General features: G+C 37.6%; 1 protein-coding gene and 2 long non-coding RNA genes across 5 annotated transcripts; 2 read left to right on the top strand and 1 right to left on the bottom strand.

The window, feature by feature from the left end:
* The first annotated feature begins 9,785 nt into the window (after positions 1-9,785).
* Positions 9,786-11,033, top strand: LOC122066148. The gene is made up of 2 exons (XR_006136255.1): positions 9,786-10,606; positions 10,740-11,033. It is a non-coding gene; the product is annotated as an uncharacterized LOC122066148 (long non-coding RNA).
* A 1,100-nt stretch (positions 11,034-12,133) lies between these two features.
* On the top strand, positions 12,134-17,506 carry LOC122066145. Of its 3 annotated transcripts, XM_042629973.1 has the most exons (15): positions 12,140-12,390; positions 13,203-13,270; positions 13,392-13,509; positions 13,608-13,763; positions 14,056-14,160; positions 14,324-14,407; positions 14,510-14,625; positions 15,071-15,172; positions 15,397-15,510; positions 15,592-15,648; positions 15,782-15,848; positions 15,988-16,041; positions 16,743-16,817; positions 16,946-16,981; positions 17,221-17,506. In XM_042629973.1, the coding sequence occupies exons 2-15, from the start codon at positions 13,263-13,265 to the stop codon at positions 17,308-17,310; spliced, it is 1,182 nt and encodes a 393-aa protein (XP_042485907.1). In that variant the 5' UTR covers positions 12,140-12,390; positions 13,203-13,262; the 3' UTR covers positions 17,311-17,506. The 3 variants fall into 3 exon arrangements, with proteins under 3 accessions (XP_042485905.1, XP_042485907.1, XP_042485906.1); XM_042629971.1 differs by lacking the exons at positions 13,203-13,270; positions 13,392-13,509 and having other exon boundaries at positions 12,134-12,390; XM_042629972.1 differs by lacking the exons at positions 13,203-13,270; positions 13,392-13,509 and having other exon boundaries at positions 14,327-14,407.
* A 170-nt stretch (positions 17,507-17,676) lies between these two features.
* On the bottom strand, positions 17,677-19,869 carry LOC122066150. The gene is made up of 2 exons (XR_006136256.1): positions 19,047-19,869; positions 17,677-18,106 (listed from the first exon to the last, which is right to left on the bottom strand). It is a non-coding gene; the product is annotated as an uncharacterized LOC122066150 (long non-coding RNA).
* Between the last annotated feature and the right edge of the window lie 16 nt (positions 19,870-19,885).

The raw sequence follows: 19,885 nt of genomic DNA, 5'->3' as shown, positions 1-19,885 counted from the left end.
CTCCAATTAAAAATGGAATTTTAGTTAAATTGTCATCATTCCATTGTATTGGTGGGTAAGATTTCTCTAAAGCAGTTAACGGATCTGACTCCTCTTCACTGACTTCAATGACTAGGGCTTCCAACGATCATCCAAGGGCTACGAGGGTTGGGACGCACATCTCAACACTTGGGGATGCATGTCCAAGTCCTTCCAACCCTTGGATGAGTCGTGAGGATCATTAGTGTTAGAAATGATCTTTTTCCTTCACAACGTATTTACCTATGTGGAGTCATATTGCTTAAATTTTAAGGAAAAAAGACTTATGTGGGAGAGTGTGGCCCCAACTCCCAACACATTAAGGGGGATGGAAAGAATTATGATATGAAATGGCCTATCCACCTCTCATGAAACGAAAAAAATGACGCCTTTGTTAATACTTCTTCGTACGTTCCTATTGCCCTCGTACACTCATTTGATCTGCACTCCCCCATAAGAAACGCGTCTCCAATTTTTAAACACTAGACGATGAAAAATACAATATTTTTTTTTTGTTGCAATGGAAAATACTACTTGATTAAACTAACTATCCAAAAGCAAGGAACATTAATCCATTTCCTCTATTAGTCTATTTTATTGATCAAGGAGATGATAGGTCCTTTTTTGTCTTTTTATTTATTTATTATTTTTTTTTTAAATGCAATGGAGAGGATAGGTCCACTTACCTTTATTTTGTATGCATAAAAAGGATTACTTTTTGGGCTATGAAAAATCTTAAGCTCTCTTAATCATGACACCCGTGCGATAGGGAAAGCAAACGTAAGTGATACTTCTTCAAGGGAATACCATCAGACTGTAATGACCAAAATACCCATAGCTCCCAAATAAAATGACAGCTTTTCTTCTCTTGCCATATTACCTCTAGAAGGGGTTATTTTGTACATTCATCACCAAAGGGTATTATAGTACCTTAAGATTTGGCCTCTTAAAAGACACACTGCAAACACAAAAGTGGCGTCAAGTTTTCACACACTGGCGAGAGTGGAGAGTGGAGAGTGGAGAGTGGAGAGTGGACGAGGAATTGGGGATGAGTCAAAGAGTGGGGACAAAAAAGGCATCTTTCCTTGGATATGCAAAACATGCCTCATGGTCCCATCACATGGGTTTTAAGGATTAAAAAACTAATTTATTATTTTTAATGGAAAACTCATTTTGATATTTATGGTTTTGTTGACGGTTAGATTGTCGGCTGTGCGACAGTAACATTCATATGATCACATGTTTGTTATACGCGTAGATCAAAGAGATCCGCAATTACTATTATTGTTTTTTTTTTTTAGCGGTTAAAAATCTTGAAAAGATTTATGAGCTGAAGCATTGGTGGAAATAGATCATCTTCAATTATTTGGCTGCCCAAATAGGTATTAAACGATTGAACGAACTTAGGGATGTGTGCCTATATGTTGGGAGGATTCTGATCCTTATTAGCATCTGAGAGAACCCAATCATATTCAACAGTTGGGAGTACCTGGGCATGCACTTCAACACTTGGGTGCATACTGCATGGGGCTACTAGTCGCTGAATGTGCTTTGGGCTCTCTTCGGCAGTGGAGAGGATCTAAATCCATGTTGAGATGTATGTCTGAGTCTTTCCAGCCGTTGGATGGCTGATTGTGTGGCCAACTAATTGGAGAGGATCCGAATCCAACTTTGCCTTGGTAACTGCATATTATCTATAGAAATGTAACCCTAAAACGATGCAGAAAATAATGAAAAAAGCAGAACAAACAATGGACACAGATTTACGAGGTTCGACAATGTTTCCTACGTCATTGGTGAGATGAGATCCTGCGTCACTATCAATGGAGAATATGTTACAGCGCTCGTCCTCACACCTCTCAGTATTGCTTGCATTACAGAGAAAGAAACCTTCGCTATGAATATATAGCGAAAAACCCTAATCTGGAAAGTACACAATTGCCCTCAAATAACAAATTCGAGCGGGGGGCACATGCAGGGGGACCTCCTGCCCCCCTTGCAACCCCCACAGCCCCTAACCGGCTAGCTTGACTGTCGTCCTACCTGTCGAGGCGCTGCATCAATACTCCTTGCATTAAACTGTGATGGAATACAAGACAGCGTACACCAACACTATCTCCACACCACTAATGGTAATGGATTTGAATCCTCTCCAACTTAGGGGGTAGTGGAGAGGAGATCAGTGAGAAGAGAGACTAACACAAAACCCTCACTAGTCTTTCTCCACCAAACCCAAGTTGGAGGAGGATCTTAAATGTTTTTTTGGGTGAGAAAGATTATTTATAACTTCATTTAAAAAGGGACAATTATTCTTCAGATATTCTTTTGTCTATTAAATTTTATGAGTACACATCTAGTTTTACATTGTGACATTGTGAAAATTTAGGGATCGTGCATCTGGTTGTACCTTGTGAAAGTGTGAGAATTTCAATTGTTAGGTATCTAAGAAATTGTTTGAATTGATCTTATCTATGGTGGTTCTAAACTCAAATTTAATTACATACCATTGACAGGACTTCCCGAGAGTCTAAGCATTAGCACGCATCTCTTAGTAAATCTGGATTTTTCAATGCTTTAATTTGCACTTGGCTAACTCTATTTAGGCAAAAACTTAACATGTGTGCCAAGAAATATTGGATCTATTTATCAATACATTAAGCATGTCATTTAGGAGACTCAAATTTGTCCTTCATAGAATTATATCACCTTACCAATCTGCATTTGTGACTGTGAGACAAATCTCGGACAACATTTTTATTGCCCAGAAGATCTTGCATTACCTTAAATGGATCAAAGAAAAAACTGGTTCTGTTGCCATGTAACTTGATATGGCTAAAACTTATGATAAATTGGAATGGGGTTTTCTTAGAGGAGTCTTTGATTAATTTGGTTTTGGAGAAAAGTGGGGGGACATTATTCGTTATTTCATCAACTCTTTATCATTCTCTATTAAACTCAGAGGAACTTCTTTTAACTTCTTCGAACTCTCTAGAGGCATTAGTCAGCGGTGCTCCTTCAGTCTTTTCATGTCCGTCGTGGCCATAGAAGGGCTTTCCTGCCTCTTATGTACCTGTGGAGATCTAATCTCTTGAATCAAAGTTGCCCGTAATGCACCTGAAATTCCACACCTATTTTTTACTGATGATACTTTAATTTTCTGCAGAGCTACCACCAAGGATATCCATACTGTCAAATGTATTCTGCATATTTTTTCTGATCTTTCAGGACCAATCATCAACCTTTATAAGACTGAAATTGCGTCCAGTTCTAATGTCACTGCATCTTGTAAATCCACCATTTGTGATCTCCTTGGCATCAAGGAGAAGGATAAAAATTTATCCTACCTCAGTACAACCTTTTTTCCTGTCGGGGTCTGTTGTAATAGATTCAACATATTGTTAATGGGTAAAAAACTTTCAATTTGGAAAGCTAATTTTCTCACTTTTGTAGGTAATAGTTTCTAATCCAATCTAACCTTTTTTCTATCCCTTCTTATGTCTTGCTTTTAATTTCCCAAGCTTACTTGCTAAAAATTGGACTCTATTAACTTGAGAATCTGGAATGGCTATAACCAATAGGATAAAAAGTTGCATTTGGTCAGTTGGCACAAAGTCTGTTCCCCAAAATCTATTGGTGACTAGGATTAAGGAACTTTGAAACCCAAAGCAAAAGTCTCCTTTTGAAACTAGGTTAGAGCTAGACTACTTCCTGAAGAGGACTTTCTGTGGGTTGAAGTTATTGCTTCTAAATACTTTCCAGATAGGTCTTGTCTTCCATCTCAAAACCTAAAACAAAGAAGGATCGGCATCCTGAAATAGCATTGTAAGGTGCCGTTTGATAACACTTCTATTCCTGGAGAGTGGTTCTTTTACAGAAGTGTTCTTTTTCGATTCCATGCTGTGAAGACACTCTGGCGGAACAGAAACAGCGTTTGGTAAAACTATTTCAGAAATGGCTTTAGAACAGGAAAAGAACAGAAACAGCGTTTGACAAACACTTCTATTCCTGGAGAGTACAATAATGAAAATTCACTTTTGAACAAAGAAATCAATAATTACAAACATGCTATTATGGTCAAATTTAACTTAAATNTTTTGCAAAGATCAATTTATTCAAAATGCCGAGGCAAAAATGCTAATACAAAATTCCAAAGGTCCTTCGGAAAAAGACGACTCCCAAACACCTCTATGGGGGAAAAGAGGGTGTTCATTTAGGTGCCGTTTGATAACACTTCCTATTCCTGGAGAGTGTTCTTTTACAGAAGTGTTCTTTTTCGATTCCATGCTGTGAAGACACTCTGGGGGAATAGAAACAACGTTTGGTAAAACTATTTCAGAAATGGCTTTAGAACAGGAAAAGAACAGAAACAGCGTTTGACAAACACTTCTATTCCTGGAGAGTACAATAATGAAAATTCACTTTTGAACAATGAAATCAATAATTACAAACATGCTATTATGGTCAAATTTAACTTAAATAAGGAAATAATTTGTTTATGAAATTATCTTTTAAAATACTATTACTTAAAGGAAATAATAAAATATAAACATAAAGAGTTTCCACATTTATCTTAATAAGAAAACAAAAGTCTACTATTCAAGTTTATAGGAATTACAAAATAAAAATCATAGCTGCAAATAGGTGTCTTGAAATTTTATTACATAAACAATCAAATCAGGGGGTAACCCTTATCTACTGCCATCTGATTTGCAATTTGTATCCTTAGCTCATTCATCTGTCTTCCTTGTACACGTTGACTGCCCTGATGAATTGTAGTAGAAGTACTCGCAATATCACCATCTATGCACATCAAAGAAAAGGAGTTTCCAGGTGAAATTCAAAGAAAATGAGTATTTAACACTTTATTCTCAAGTTGTTCATTGGTATTTCCAGGTGAAATTCTAAATGTAGTGAATTGCCTAGCATGGCAATACTCAGTAAATTGCCTAGTATAAGTAAATCTATTCAATTCTATCTCTTCTGCCTGAAAACTTTCCGTTGTGAAAGATGAAGTATTGTAGTGAATGCTAGACGTGTCATTCATGGCAGACGAGGGCAGAGGAGAAGGGAAACCCTACTAGCATTACTCTCTTACCCCCACCTCACCCTAAAAGAAAAAAAACTTCAAGCTGGCTCAACAAGCTGATCCAAAAGTAGTTCAATAACCAAACCAGATACAACCTAACCTTCTATATGTATATCCACCAAAAACCCACCTCCCCAATTGCTGCCAAAGAAATCTGGATCATTGACGCTGGTAGCTCTCCTACTCCAGAGTCAAGACCTATCTCTCCACAAACCTAACCTCCTAACAACCTTCCACCCCAGTTTTCATTACAAATTAAAACCCTAAGATACTGAACCAGCAGTTCAAGCTCAATTTAGAACAGAACCCATGCATCAGAGCTTTGTAGATCACGACACCCAACAATTCAACTCCAAGAACTAATCAAGACACAAAGAACCCACTTGATCACGAAGCAAGAAGGGCTGCAATTTGTGTACTTATATATCCTCTCCAAGTACTTTGATATGCTAATACTCGGTGCTCTTACTCCATGAAAAGCATTCAACCCCTTCCCTCCCGGCGGCGACCTCACCTCACCTTCCACCACCTGTTGTGGTGGTTGTTCCTTCAAGCCACCTCTCTGCACCACCACCAACCCATCATTTCGAGTCACCAGTCTCTCCATAACGAACGAAAGAATCGTCAACACCCTCGGCGTTGTCGACTCCCCATCGTTTGGCTCCTACCGGCTCTTACCCTCTTCGCCGCCACTTAGCATTTACACCATTTTCTTCCACCCGGTTTCTCTCTCTAGGGAAGCGGCGGCTTTGATCAACAACAATATAATTTCTTTTAGGGAAGCGGCGGCTTTGATCGTGAGTTGCAGGGAAGCGGCGGCTTTGATCGTGAGTTGCAGGGAAGCGGCGGCTTTGATCGTGAGTTGCAAGGAGGCACGATCGTGAAAGGCAAGGAAGCGGCGACCGGCGACCGGCGATCGACCTGCGACGGACCTGCGACCGAGAGAGAGATAGAAGGAAGCGGCGATTGACCTGCGACCAACCTGCGACCGAGAGGAGAAACCGTTGAAGCGGCGAAGGAGAGAGAGGGCAGCAGCGACCGAGAGGAGAGAAGCGACGACCGTTGCAGGGAAGCGGCGACAGTTGCAGGAAGCCGCGACCGAGAGTGAAAACCTATTGCAGGCTCTCCTTAGGATTTGGGGGTTTTTGGTCGTGAGATGGAGAAAAGAAATTGTGGGGTTTTGAATAGGTTTGTTCTTTTAAATTTCTAAAAGAATAGAGAAGCAACTTTTTGGTACTCTTGCAATGTATTCTTTACTCATTCTTTTTCATTGGTTCATTCTGGGAGAATAAAAAAATGAACCGGACGTGCCAAACATATTTCTGTTCTATTTGCATTCCCGCAGAATAGAAGAACACCAGAAACATTCTCCCAGAGTGTTATCAAACGGCACCTTAGCAATAGAGTGGGTCATCCCATTTTCACAACTCCCAATAAATATAGAGCTGCTGCAAGAAAAAGACATTTTTAAAAGCAGAATGTCATTGACAATAGTAGAGATATTAAAAAGGGCGGTAGAAATGAAGGATATACAATTGATCAACACCTGATAGTCAAAGTGGATCACCACACTAGGGAGGCCAATATGGATGGCCGAAGAGAGAGCAAAGTGACCAGCCAAAGCTTCGCCCACCACCGTCGGCATAAGCATAAAGTGATTTGAGGCAATGAGACGAACCTGCTTTAGTTGATCCAACATAATAATTACCACACCCAACGCTTTTGACAAGTTACTAGTAGCTGCATCCGAGGAAATAGAGAAGGCACCAACTTGGGAGGGGGTGGTTAGGAACATAGTTAGCAAATTCGGATTCAGAAATTATTCTGATGGAGAATTATTTGTAATAATTCGACTGATCAATTTAAGGGTTCGGTCAAAAAAGCGGACAAAATAAAAATTGGATTCTGATTCGGATTCGAGAATTATTCGACTACAAAAATAAAAGTCGAGCAAAAAATTTAGACGTTTTTTTATATATAATTTATTGTATCTTTTTTATTTATCAAGTAATTAACTTGATATGTACACCTAGAAAGAGCAAATTATTGTGCAACATAGTTTAGTTCACAAATTTCATTCAATTAAAAAAAAATCCAAACCTATGAAACAGAAGTACAGAACTACAGAAGTGTTACAGAACAGAACAACAATCAAATGCAAATTTAACACAGAGAGGGTAGTTAAATACAAACCAGAGAAAAACTCTTATGACAGATGATCTATGGCGATCTGTCATAGGAGTTTATCAAATGCAAATTGTTTGAGATAATCCAAACATGTGCTGCAAAGATCCTTCTTTGCGATCTAGTAAGAATCCCTTGATTGCAGACAACCATGAGTTCCAACATCCAACACTTGTTGTTTTCTCCTTTAAACAATCAAATTATTTTGGATTTTGCTGCCACTGTTCAGGAGGATGATTACTAACCCATTGCCTTGCCTCTGACCAGTAGCCCGTAGCCGCAAAACGGCAGAAGCCGCAGAACCAAAAGATGTCATAAGTGGAAAGTGGAAACCCAAAAGGCCAAAACCATGAGATGGGTCTACAAGTTGAGAAGCCTGAGATGTGTTAGTTTTTTCAGAGAGGGCGAGCTGGCGAGGCAGCGAGCGACGACGTAGGAGGCGGCGAGGGCGAGGCAACGAGGCAGCGAGGTGCAGACACTAGTTTCCAGAGAGAGTAATTGGGTAAGAGATGGGAGGGATTTGGTTTCCAAAGAAGAATCACGCTGCACAGACTTCAAAGTTCGGTTTTGGTTTTTTATGTTTTGTTTTGTTTTGTTTTGTTTTGTTTTGTTTTTTTTTTTTTTTTAAGTGGGTTAATGGTAACCGAATAATTCACTTTAATCCGGTTCGTCACGATTTATTCACTTTTGAAAAAATCGTGAATTTTACCGATTTTTATTTTTTATTCAGATTCAGTCAGAAATTTTCATTTAATTCGAAAAAATTCGATTCGGCAGAATTGCTAACTAGGGTTAGGAATGAAATCCAATCCAGAAGCAACTAGTGTAAAAAACATTTGATTTTCCTTCTTTAAATAGCCACGTCTTTGGAAATGGGGCTTAGTTGAGATGACTAGATTTTGTCACTTTGAACATTGAATTTAGATTCATGAAAGGCTTTGAATAACTGATCCTAAATAGTTGAGATAAGCCTCTATGATTGATCAGTTGATTTCTGCCCCTGGCTGTTCTTGGAAATCTTTTGTATGCTCTATGATATAGTGTTTGAAGCTTTAGTTTAGCACTTTGAAACTGGTTCCTTGCAGAAATAGAAAATAAAAGCATAGGCAACAGAAACTAGTTGGTACTACAAATTAAACACATAGGTAAGAAACACCAGTTCAGGCCTTTGGAAACATAGACCGGACGTTTTTCTAGTGAAGGTCAGCGTAATAGACACATAGGTCTAAAAGCAATGGGACTGTATACATAAAAACAGATAGATCCATAAGAAATTAAAAATCACCAAATAGATCCAGTGGAGGTCAGCGTAATACCTGTGTGTTCGTGTGCCCTGCAACGGTGCAACCAGCAGAGAAGAGAGTCAAGAGACTCAACACAACAAGAAGGATTTAAATTTCAGATCAGTGAGGTAGCCGTTAGATGCAAAACAGCAAAACAGAGTTGAAAAATTGGGGAGAAAGAAGATGGGCCGCGAGTGGTAGTAGGACGTACGTATTGCAATCTTATTTTCATTTTCTTTTAATATTAACCGTCCATTTAAGTTTAGATTAATCTAAACCATTTATTAGTTTTTTATATTGTAACTGATTCCTAATTTTTAGGGTAAAGAGATGATGGATATGGTTACTTAACTTGTCTACTATTTTTTTTATATAAATAAATAAAAAATAAATAAAAATCCAACATAAACGGACTCCTCCTTCGATTTTGTTGGGAAATCTCTCTCTCTCTCTCTCTCTCTCTCTCTCTCTCTCTCTCTCTCCTTGCTTTTTCTTCAACATTGTTCCTTCTTTCTACAGCCGCCATCATCATCATTGCTCTCTCTCTCTCTCTCAAAATAGGATGAGATAAGAAAAAAATCAACATAACTATTTTCAATCACTGAGCATATGAGAGACTTGGTCACACATATTCAAATACCATGTTTACATATTAATCATCAGGGAAGGGATTTGGACAGTAAAATTTGCATGTATGGCAAAAGACAAATTTGAATTTATAAAGTGAACAAAACTGTTGAATATCTAGGATTTTATTAGTACTTATTGGGTAGATATTATTAACCTATGAGAATTTACCATGGATGCAAATCTTCACTGAAATTGGTAAACAAAACTTCAACTAAACTGGAGAGCGGTGAAAAAGGAAGAAGAAACAAAGAACAACCTTGAAGAAAAAGCAAGGAGAGAGAGAAAGTGAGGACCGAGATTTCTAAGTGGAATGAAAAGAGGAGTCCACTTATATTGGGATTTTTATTGTTTATTTATTTAAATATTAATAATATTAAATAGAGTTGTAACTGTTTACAACTCTGTTAACAGGATTAACATATTTAACACGTGTCAATCATATCACTTATGTAAACATTCACCGAGCTCCGAACGTTCCGCATTCTTATTTTTCTGCACGTACCGCGATCATTTTGCCAAGTGGAAAACCCTATTTCGATCGACGGGTCGAGTGGTTTTTTTGTTTGTTTTGTTATTTATTATTATTATTATTATTTAAGTGGGTTTAATTTAACACAATAATTCGGTTCGGCCCGCTTTATTAGCGTTTTATAATCAATTTAGAAAGGAAAAATTACATCCCCTCCCCTATAGTTTGTCGAAATTACGTGTGGGTCCAAGGGTTTGAACGATTTACACCCCCTCCCCTGAACTATGAAAGATTCTTACATTTGAATCCAATTTGTTAGTAGCCGTGAGTTTGAAACTGTTATGTGGTGAGGTCACATTTCTTATACCGAAAATTCCCCTAAAATGAAGTGAAGAGACTGAAAGACCCTTCACTTAAAATAATGAAAAAAGATGGAAATCCCTCTTTTGATTTCATGTCTTTAACCTAACTCTTCAAGCCCTAAATTCCTCCCCACTTTCTTCTTTTTCTGATGATCTCTCCATGGCGTTTTCTCTATTTTTCTTTTAAATTAGTGTTTGATAGGATATGAAAGGTTGGATTGGACGGATAACAAAAACTAATAAAAGAGGAAGCAGTAATGTAGAATTACCCATGTCCGCATGCACGCTCTCTCTTCGCTGCTTCTGCTGCAATTGGATACCTCGTCTCCCGCTGCAAATTCGCCCCTTTCGAACCATGAAGCATCTCTCCCAAGCTTCCATTCGGCATGTACTTGTACAGTAACAGATTTGTATCATTGTTCGAGACAAACCTAGCAATCTCTTGATGTTCCGGTGTCGAATCCTTCCCAAAGTCTGAATTTCAGCTAAGAAGCCATGATCGATCCTCCCACTACTCGGACCAGCAAGTCGCTCGCTTGATTGCAACATCCAAGTTGTCCGGCATCGATCCCTGGTAAACGATCCCGACACCTCCTTTGCCGATGATGTTCTCTTCTTTCAAACGTTCGATTATGTCTTCCACTTTGAAACCAAGTTTCTGGAATGGAGTCAGTTTCCAGGCCTTTGATTTGTGGTGTTCTTTCCAGTACCATTTGATCTTTAAAATGGCGGTGGTGAGAAGTAACACAATTCCAACTACTGATACGATGATGACGATGATCTTCGAACATGACCTTCTCTGTTTTGAACCTGTTGGGGTTTGGATAGATGGACAGGGGGTTTGATGCAGTGGACTACAGAGATTGGGGTTTCCTATATAAGTGCTGCCGTTGAAAGCGAGGAATTGTCCCCCAACCGGGATCGGACTTGACAAGTTGTTGTAAGAGAGATCCAACGTTGTTAGACTCGTCAGTGATCGAATTCCAGTGGGTATTTGGCCGGAAATTTGGTTTCTTGATAGGCTGAGAGTGCTGGACTGAAATCAATCGATGTAAGAGAAGAGCAGTGAGAGAGAGTGCTCGGAATCGAGCCTGTGAGATTATTACTGCTAATGTTTATCTTGGAAAGAGACTTGAGCTGGAACATCTCCGGTGGAATCTCGCCGGTAAATTGGTTTTATGTCAAGGGAGAGTGGCAATTCGAGGCCAAGATTAACCGGAAGTTCCAAAGGGTATAATGGTCCTCTCAAATCAAAATTATCTTTATTAAAGGGGTATTCAAGTCTTTTGATGTATGAAAGTAACATAATACTCACACCGTCAATGTTAGGGGAGGGGGCATAAATCGCTCAAACCCTTGGACACATAATTTGGACAAACTACAGGGGAGGGGATGTAATTTTCCCATTTAGAAAATATTGTGAATTTTATCATTTTTTATTTTTTATTCGAATAATTCGGAAAAATTCACAAATAATTGACGCAAATTTAATAATTGTGTTAGAGTCTATTTCTTTGTGAACTTTTTTTACCAGAGTTTTAAAAAAACAAAAGTATTTAATCAGTTCCACCAATTTAAGACTTTTCAGCATTACCAAATTAATTTTAGACTTTTCAACATTACCATGATGTTTAGTTAATCCAACCTCATAGGTTAGGCTAGGCATGGATGCATTTATATTTGATCTTTCTTCTTCTTCTTCTTTTTTTCTTTTTTCTTTTTTCTTTTTTTTTTTTTTTTTAAATATTGCACCAATAAAAAATTCTTTTTTTTTTGTAAATATTTGAGAAAATAACCTGATTCACATGAGAATCGATTATTCTTATCAAACATGAACATTAGCTTTTAGTTGTGGTAACTTCAGTTTGAAGAGCTGGCACCAAGGGAGGAAGGTTATGGGATCTAACCTCATCTTATGTATGCCTGAGAGAGCAATTGTGTGTAAGAATAGGTGACCTGGTCCTGTTAGCGCCCGATAGGCTGATCATTGCCCTGTTGCACTGATTAGGATATTAGATTAGAGAGAGAGAGAGAGAATTCTTATCAAACGGCTGTAGTGACGACCGTACAATCATCATATTCACAACCATGTATAGTAAATAGTACAAAGAAAGAAAGAAGAGACCACGTACCAACTGTCAATTACCAACTCGGTCGTTTTGAGGGTTTCCATTCTGTGAGTCCTGAATGGTATGCATTTAATTTAAAACGTAAATGAGAATGAATTCAAATATTTCCAGCTTAAATGCGGCCATGGCTATGGAAACTTCAATTTTTCCCTTCACTTGCATGAATTCTCTATTTCCTTCCCAACAGCTTTGGATTTTGGGCTCCAGAGAACTCATCTTCTCATTTCAGGTACCATCGTCTTCAATCTCCTGGTTTATGAATACCATTATTTGTGTTTCCTGTTCTTACTACTCTAATGATGATGTTTTTGAGTTCTTTTGCATGATCAGAAGAATCAGGTTTTTCATCACTGGACTAGTCCTCTGTAAAACCCACTTGATTTTATCTCCAGTGGTGAAGAACTGACTGATTCTTCTGTTTTGCAATCGTCCAATATCTATTCAGATTTTCTATTCTGCAAGAGGCATATCATCTGATGCAAGACTCAAAAGGGACTCTTGGATATCAACATGTGTGATGAACAGAACCAAATACACTAGGATATTTTGCAAGTTCTTTTTTATTTATTTATTAGAAAAGTTGGATTTATCGATAGGAGGATGGGAGAATAGGTGGCAATATAAAACATTTACTCATCCAAAGGTCAAAAGTTGTTCATCATTTGAACAAAATTCATAGAGGGTTTATGTAAAAGTTAAACAATTTTTTATCGGAAAAATTTATCATTTTGTTCTATATATCCTTGAAAGGACAATTCTGCTCTGTTCGATCTGAACTAGTTCCATTATATACTGTTTTGGTAAGAGTATAAGATCTATATTTGATTGTGTGTTGATTCAATTTCTGTAGCTGCTTCTGATTTATGAATTATGGAAGGATAATTTTTTTTTGGAAGAACTGAGTTTTGTAGAGTAGTTATTGATACAAGGGAGGAACCGAATTAGCATTAGCACCCATTAATGGATGCTTTTCTTTGTTCAGAGCACCCACTTCCTTCCTCAGATAATGATAATGTTTTTCTTATATGCAAACATTGGCAGTAATTCTTGAGAGACAGACAGCACTAGACTTGAAATATGGAGATATGATTGCCAGTCACCATGCGCAGGTTACTGTTTGAATCTGTCCATCTCGTGGAGTTTAATTCATAGTCGACTTTCAAACCTTGTCTACGGCCATCTCCTACCATGTTAACTAATTTCCATTTTTTTTTCTTTTTATTACTTCAGAGTGAAAATGGAATCTCGTAGGAGATCATCAGCACCTGAACTGATCCTTTTACCAGTATTCGGTTTTTTAATGGGATATTTTGTTGGTTCTTCGTTTCATACACTTGTGACATTGAAGGTAGTTCTCTAGATGATCAAATGTCAAATGAGAATGCATATGTTGCTTTATGTTTCAAAGGAAATTATTGGGCTGAAATAAGCTTCCCCTCTTCTCAGGTAGAGTTGGCTAGGCATGTGCCGAATCCATATTCAGAGAGGATTGATCCACTGTTCTTTTGTGAACAGATTTTTCTAAACTCAATACAGGATCCATTGTTTACTTCAGAAACCAAGTATGCTAATCTGGTTTCTAAACCAAAAGAAAGCATAAAGGTATGTGCTTTTTTTTTTTATTATTGCCTGGCCATATGAAACTGAGAAACAGAGCCTGAAGAATGATATGACTTCCAAATCCTTTGGATCTCAGGCTGCAGCCTGCATACTTAGTGATTTTTTAGGAGATATTTTATCCTATGGCTCTTTTGATGTGCAATCGAGAGACATTTCTAGTGCTATGGTGCGGAAAAAATTATTTGCTTTGTGTCTTGGTTGGTTTAGCTTCATGAGTTGATGATGAGTGATTCTGTTTGAGACCTAAGCTTGTAAACTTGAAATCCATGTCCAGATATATGTTCCAACAAATCCACGTGGAGCTGAGTCCTTACCTCCAGGTATTATTGAATCTCAGTCCGATTTGTATCTCCATGGCTTGAGAAGAAATCTTACAGAGGTATGATTTCTTAAGTTTGTGTAGTTGCCCAGGAATCTTTGGTTCAATTTGTTAACTAAGACCTGAGGTTTCTATTCTCTGTCCAATTTCCTTATAGAATCAGTTAATGTGCTGTAGAGTTTGACTCACTTTTTTCTTTCTTTTTGTGGCTTCATCTATGAAGCAGTTGGTAGCAAAACCAAAGTATCTGCTGGTTTTAACTGTCGGATATCTTCAAAAGGCCATAGTTGATGATATTATCTCAAAGGTTGTAACCCTTCCAAGTTTTAGATTTTGGTTTTCTTGGTTGTTTTTGTTGTCTGATCTACTTCCCATGTTGAGAAGTTTTAATTCCAACTTCGTTGTTTAGTTTTCGGAGAACTTTTCGTTTGTTCTACTTCACTATGATGGGAAGACAAGTGAGTGGGACGAGTTTGAGTGGTCTCAACGAGCAATTCATGTCAGCATAAGACGACAAACAAAGTGGTAGGGCACTCTCCATTTAATTTCTGTTGGCCTTAAACTTGTATATGTTGCAGAAAAAAAAAAAGGTTAAAATATACTTGTTTGGAACAAAAGTTGCATAAAATCACATATCCTTTCTTTGATATTTCTGTTGTTCTGTTGTTTTTTATTCTCTCCCTTCTATGCTATCAGTAGATAATTCAAAGGTTTATGCTCTCCCCCCTCCCCTTTTTCTTTGTTTTCCATTTCCTTTTCCTCCCAAATTATCACGTAATCAAGATTCCTCCCTCTAAAATAGAGGATCATTGCACATCCCTAGCAAAACTTTTGTTTCTTCTGAACAACCCTTCTTTCATTTTCTTCCTATGTTAAGTTTCTTAGTGTTTAGTAAGCGCAATCCTGCATATTTTGACAATGCATAGTGAGTTTATTCAGGCTTTCTTAGCAAGTATAATCTTCTTTTCAGGTGGTATGCCAAGAGATTTCTCCATCCAGATATCATAGCCCCATATGAATACATATTTCTCTGGGATGAAGATCTCGGAGTAGAGAATTTTAATGCAGAAGAGTAAGTACCTACAAGAATTAACTTTTATCAGTTGGAACTAGGAAATACTAATCCCCCTTTCATCATATCAAGAAATAATGTTGTACTAACCCTCCGAAATATTTCTATTCATTCTGTTCTTTGTAAAATCATAAATCTGCCATTGCTATTTCCTAAATACCTTTTAAGTTTTTCATTTCTCTTAAATCTAGATAGCATCGTGAATTCTTGTGCTTTTCAAACAGGTATATTAAACTTGCAAGGAAGTATGGGTTAGAGATATCACAGCCAGGATTAGATCCAAAGAATTTCTTGCAATGGTCGATGACAGAGAGGAGGGATGATGTAGAAGTCCACAAGTAGAAGATTGCAATCATATTCTGAAGTAAGCTATACGGCCTATAGATCAAATTTTGAATTACTTTTTATGGTAATTGCAGGGAGACTGTTGACAGGACTGGTTGGTGTCGCGACCCACATTTACCACCCTGTGCAGGGTAAGTTTGTATTATACATGATGCCATCTTGACATAGATAGATATTGCATAAAATATTTAAATAATCTTCTTAGAAGATTTTCCAAATGGTCTTACATTCTTGCGGAACTACTGCCGGTAAAAAATATTATAGGTTCGTTGAGATAATGGCTCCAGTTTTCTCACGAGAGTCGTGGCGTTGTGTCTGGCACATGATTCAGGTATTTTGCTAGTTTTGACCATAGTCATATATGGTTTCCCAGAAACGTTGATTTATCCTATCAGCAATAGGGATAAAATCAAAGCAGATTGCTCCATTTGAAGTTACTATTAGCATTTAACAGCTTCAATATGCTGCAGAATGATTTGGTACATGGTTGGGGTCTAGATCTCAGTCTGCAAAGATGTGTGAAGGTACAATCTTTTATTTCAGATAGTCTTTGAAATTCTTGGACATTATGATGAATTGGCTTAATTGATCCTTTTGTTGTAGTGAGGAAGTGAGAGGTGCTAAGGAAATGAGTTATGGTTGTGAAATATGATACAGTTCTGTGTGGGAGCGTTATCTTCAACACGGTTTATTTGCTAATGATATCAGAACTAACAATCATTACAGCATCTAAGGCAGCTGCAAATGGCACTTTTTTGCTGGTCCTGCCTCCTAAATATCACCAATTGTTGCAGTAACACAGACAGCTGATGAAGAGATGCTTGGCAACTTCAAGTTTTAGTTACTGTGAAAGCTGTTCAACTTCACATTGTCAGTGCAAATGTAAAGTCAGACTAGATTACACAGTGCAACTGCTCACTGGAGCCTTACCCTACTTGATTCAGCCACTTGAATTTCCCTTAAACTCATTGCAAAGGCCAAGGGGCTTATCAAACCCAGCATAACCTCAAAACCACAAATTTTCACGATTGCCTGTTCGAAATTGCTCCATTTTCTGTCAATTGGCATAAAATTATAGCCAAACCAATGCCTTCTTTATCAATAAACACATGATATCTAGATTGAGAAGCAACCAGATCAATCATTTTAGCTTAGTATTTTACATCTGATGGAATTCATTCACAGAATGTTTGATAAATGACTATTGTCTTGGAATGTTGTGCAGCCAGCCCATGAAAAGATAGGTGTTGTTGATGCCCAATGGATAGAACATAAGGGTGTGCCTTCTCTTGGAGACCAGGTAAACATACACCTACTGACTCTCAGATCTTCAAGTTGACAATATAAATAGCATATACATCTGATTTTCCCATTTAGGCACCTATTCACTGGATACTTTCTCTTACACAAAACTTGATATATTTGCAGGGTAAAGCTATTGATGGAAAGGCCCCATGGAAGGGGGTGAGTAACCTTGTAACTGCTTGTGTCAAATTTGACAGTTTATTTCACTGATTGATGAAGGGAATGGCAGAGATCAAATTGGCATTGCTTGTGCGGAAGAATACAGTTGCACTATACTCCTAGTGCCATTTCTTTTATCTCTAGTTTATTTAGGACCATGCAGATTAATTGTCTCTATTCGCATTAATTTCAAATGAGATGTGAGGCAAGCCAATCTGAAACAAGTTCCATATTTTCAGGTTCGGGCAAGGTGCTTTGCTGAATGGAAAGAATTTGATAGACGAATGTGGAAAGCTGAACAGGAGCACCTCAATCTAACCATGCATTGAGTGGATGACTACATTTTGAGTGATAGTCTGGAATGCAATTGCACTGAAGAAGGCTTAATACAAATCAAGAGACAAAGCTAAAATTTTCTTCCCCAGTTGCCCATTTGGGCTTTATTTTCCTTCAGGAATTCCCTTTTCTATTCTCTCTCAATAAAATTTACTATCAATGTCAAAGTTCTCTCATTGAATTGTTTTTAATTCTTTTTTCCCACCTCCAAGGGTCTATACAAATAATACGCTTTAATAGGGAAATTTACAGACAGAGATACTAGAACCTAAATATGATACAATTTAGAGAGTAGTATGCAAAATAGTCCAAGGTTTTCTCCATTAGCTAAAGAAGAAAAGGAGAAAGGAAATGAATAAGAGTAACACCAAGTAGACAAAAAGAGTATATTGAATGAATGTTTAGAATCTAGAATTTCCTTTTCAAACAAGATATCTTTAATATTGTACATTGCAAGCTAAAAAGAATTGCACAGAATACAGCAGAACCTGGACTTCTGAAGAATTCTTTTACAAGAAAAGCTAAGCATATACAATTTAGGAGTGAGGACCCCTCCACCATGAACTGCTTGTAAAGCACCAGCTTAGTGTCCTTTGCACAAAGACACAACAAGATCAATGATTGATAAATGGAAATAAGGATTTATCTTGAACTAGATTCAACTATCTTGTCCTTTGCAGCTGCAACCGGGGAGGTTTCAGGAAGGTTATAATCTTCAATGCCTCAGGGTGGACCAATGCTACATCGAGCCGTGTTATGTGTTGCAATGGCATCCTTTATTCTCTGAAACTGCAGATTGTTTAACAACATGATCAATGAATAGCATAGGTCATTATTCATGAATGTACACTAGTGAGCGACAACAAATATCCATCTGTGTGTGTGTGTGTGCGCGTTTGCATTTGCAGACAGCTCAGGTCCAAGCATTCCGGATGGCCCCAACTTATATGGGGGGACTTAAAAGTGAAGTTTTACTTTGTCACCTTGTGGGTTTCCACTTCTAACGATGTGAATCAAGTAAGAGTTTTGGCGGCCTTCCAAACTTAGCAAACAAAACTGTATTGCTTGATTTATGTCAGCACATTGAACTTAGGCTTGCATATCCATACTCTTGGAATATTTTAGAGAACTAAAACAAGGTGGCCCCATAGCAACTACATTTGGCCTCTAAAGTACAGCACATTCAGTTTCATAACAGGGATCATTGATTATATGCATAGTCTGGCATCTCCACACAAAAAAAGTGCATGTGATCTTGAAAGTTGACACAAAGAATGTCCTTGTACATGGAGAATGCCATAATTTTCTATTTTCTCTTATTTTTTTAATAGAGCTCTTGCTACAGAAATACATTGAGTGGGAACGTTCTTATCCATAGAAGGACGAGGAATCAGAAAACTTTGGATTAAGATAGAGAAGTACACGAAACGATGTAACACAGTTGAACGGCTTAAATTTGTTTTTATTTCAAGTCATAGTAGAGGAGCCCTTTACTAAGCATCTAAGTACTTCCAGCTCAACCTCCAAGGGTTATTTTCTTGTTTAATTTTCACAAATTATTTGCTTTCAAACTCTAAAGACAGACATGAATTTCTAATTTGAATGCATGAAATAGAGTCTGGGGATGGTAGGAGGTAGCCGAAATGTTAAATGAAGAATCCAACTGAAAAAGTGCTGTGAAGCAATTATAGGTTTAGGCACTATTAAAAGGTTTGGTTATAAAACCTACCTTTGCAAGTGAGCACGAAAATGATTCCAATAGCCCATCTGCTCCACGATAGAAGTGAAAATAAGGAAGCACCTTTACATTCAAGCTTTTACACATAGACTTGTTCTCATCAAAATTCACTTTTAAGAATAAAATGTCAGGGTTTTCTTCAGCAGTCTTGCAGAGCTAACAGAAAATTAAAAGTTAATATCAGAACTACAAATCACCCTGTAAAACTGGAATATAATATCAAAAAAGATGATACGGAAATGAGAACATAAGTAACCTATAATAACACAATCATTTGTTGAGAAGAGATGCAAGACGAACAATCATTCATACTGTAAACAAAAACCACTCATCTGGAGAAAGGGAAGGACAGGATTTAGAAAACACAAAAAATAAAAAAGTGTATAAGTTAGGAGACATACATAAAGAAGTAAAATCAGAGTAACCAAAAGCAGGGGGTGCACAGTAACCATTTCAATTACATATAACGAAAGAGTGCGGCAGCAAAAGCATTTTTCAAGTATTGCTAGATGTCCAACTCAACTCAGCCTTATCCCAAATAAATGGGATTGGCTACATGTTGTTGCCTTGGACCAAGAAAGAGCCTAGACGCCTAGGCAACGCCGTGACAATTATGCTTCTTTCCCTTTATCTTGTTTTGTCACAATAAGCATTTGCCAGCACAGGTTAGTCCAAGTAATGAATTCTCGAGGTGTGAGGTCAATTTGGTGTGAGACATGCTTGACCCCCAAATTTCAACATACAATGGCATGCAGAACCATAATACTTTTCTCAGAATACAACATTTCTTTACAATTTTTCATAAGTATCATACGATATTAGAAATTGAT

The sequence above is a fragment of the Macadamia integrifolia genome, unplaced genomic scaffold (genome assembly GCF_013358625.1).
Source record: "Macadamia integrifolia cultivar HAES 741 unplaced genomic scaffold, SCU_Mint_v3 scaffold2264, whole genome shotgun sequence".
Taxonomy (NCBI): Eukaryota; Viridiplantae; Streptophyta; class Magnoliopsida; order Proteales; family Proteaceae; genus Macadamia; species Macadamia integrifolia.
This window is presented reverse-complemented; position numbering and strand designations above follow the sequence as displayed.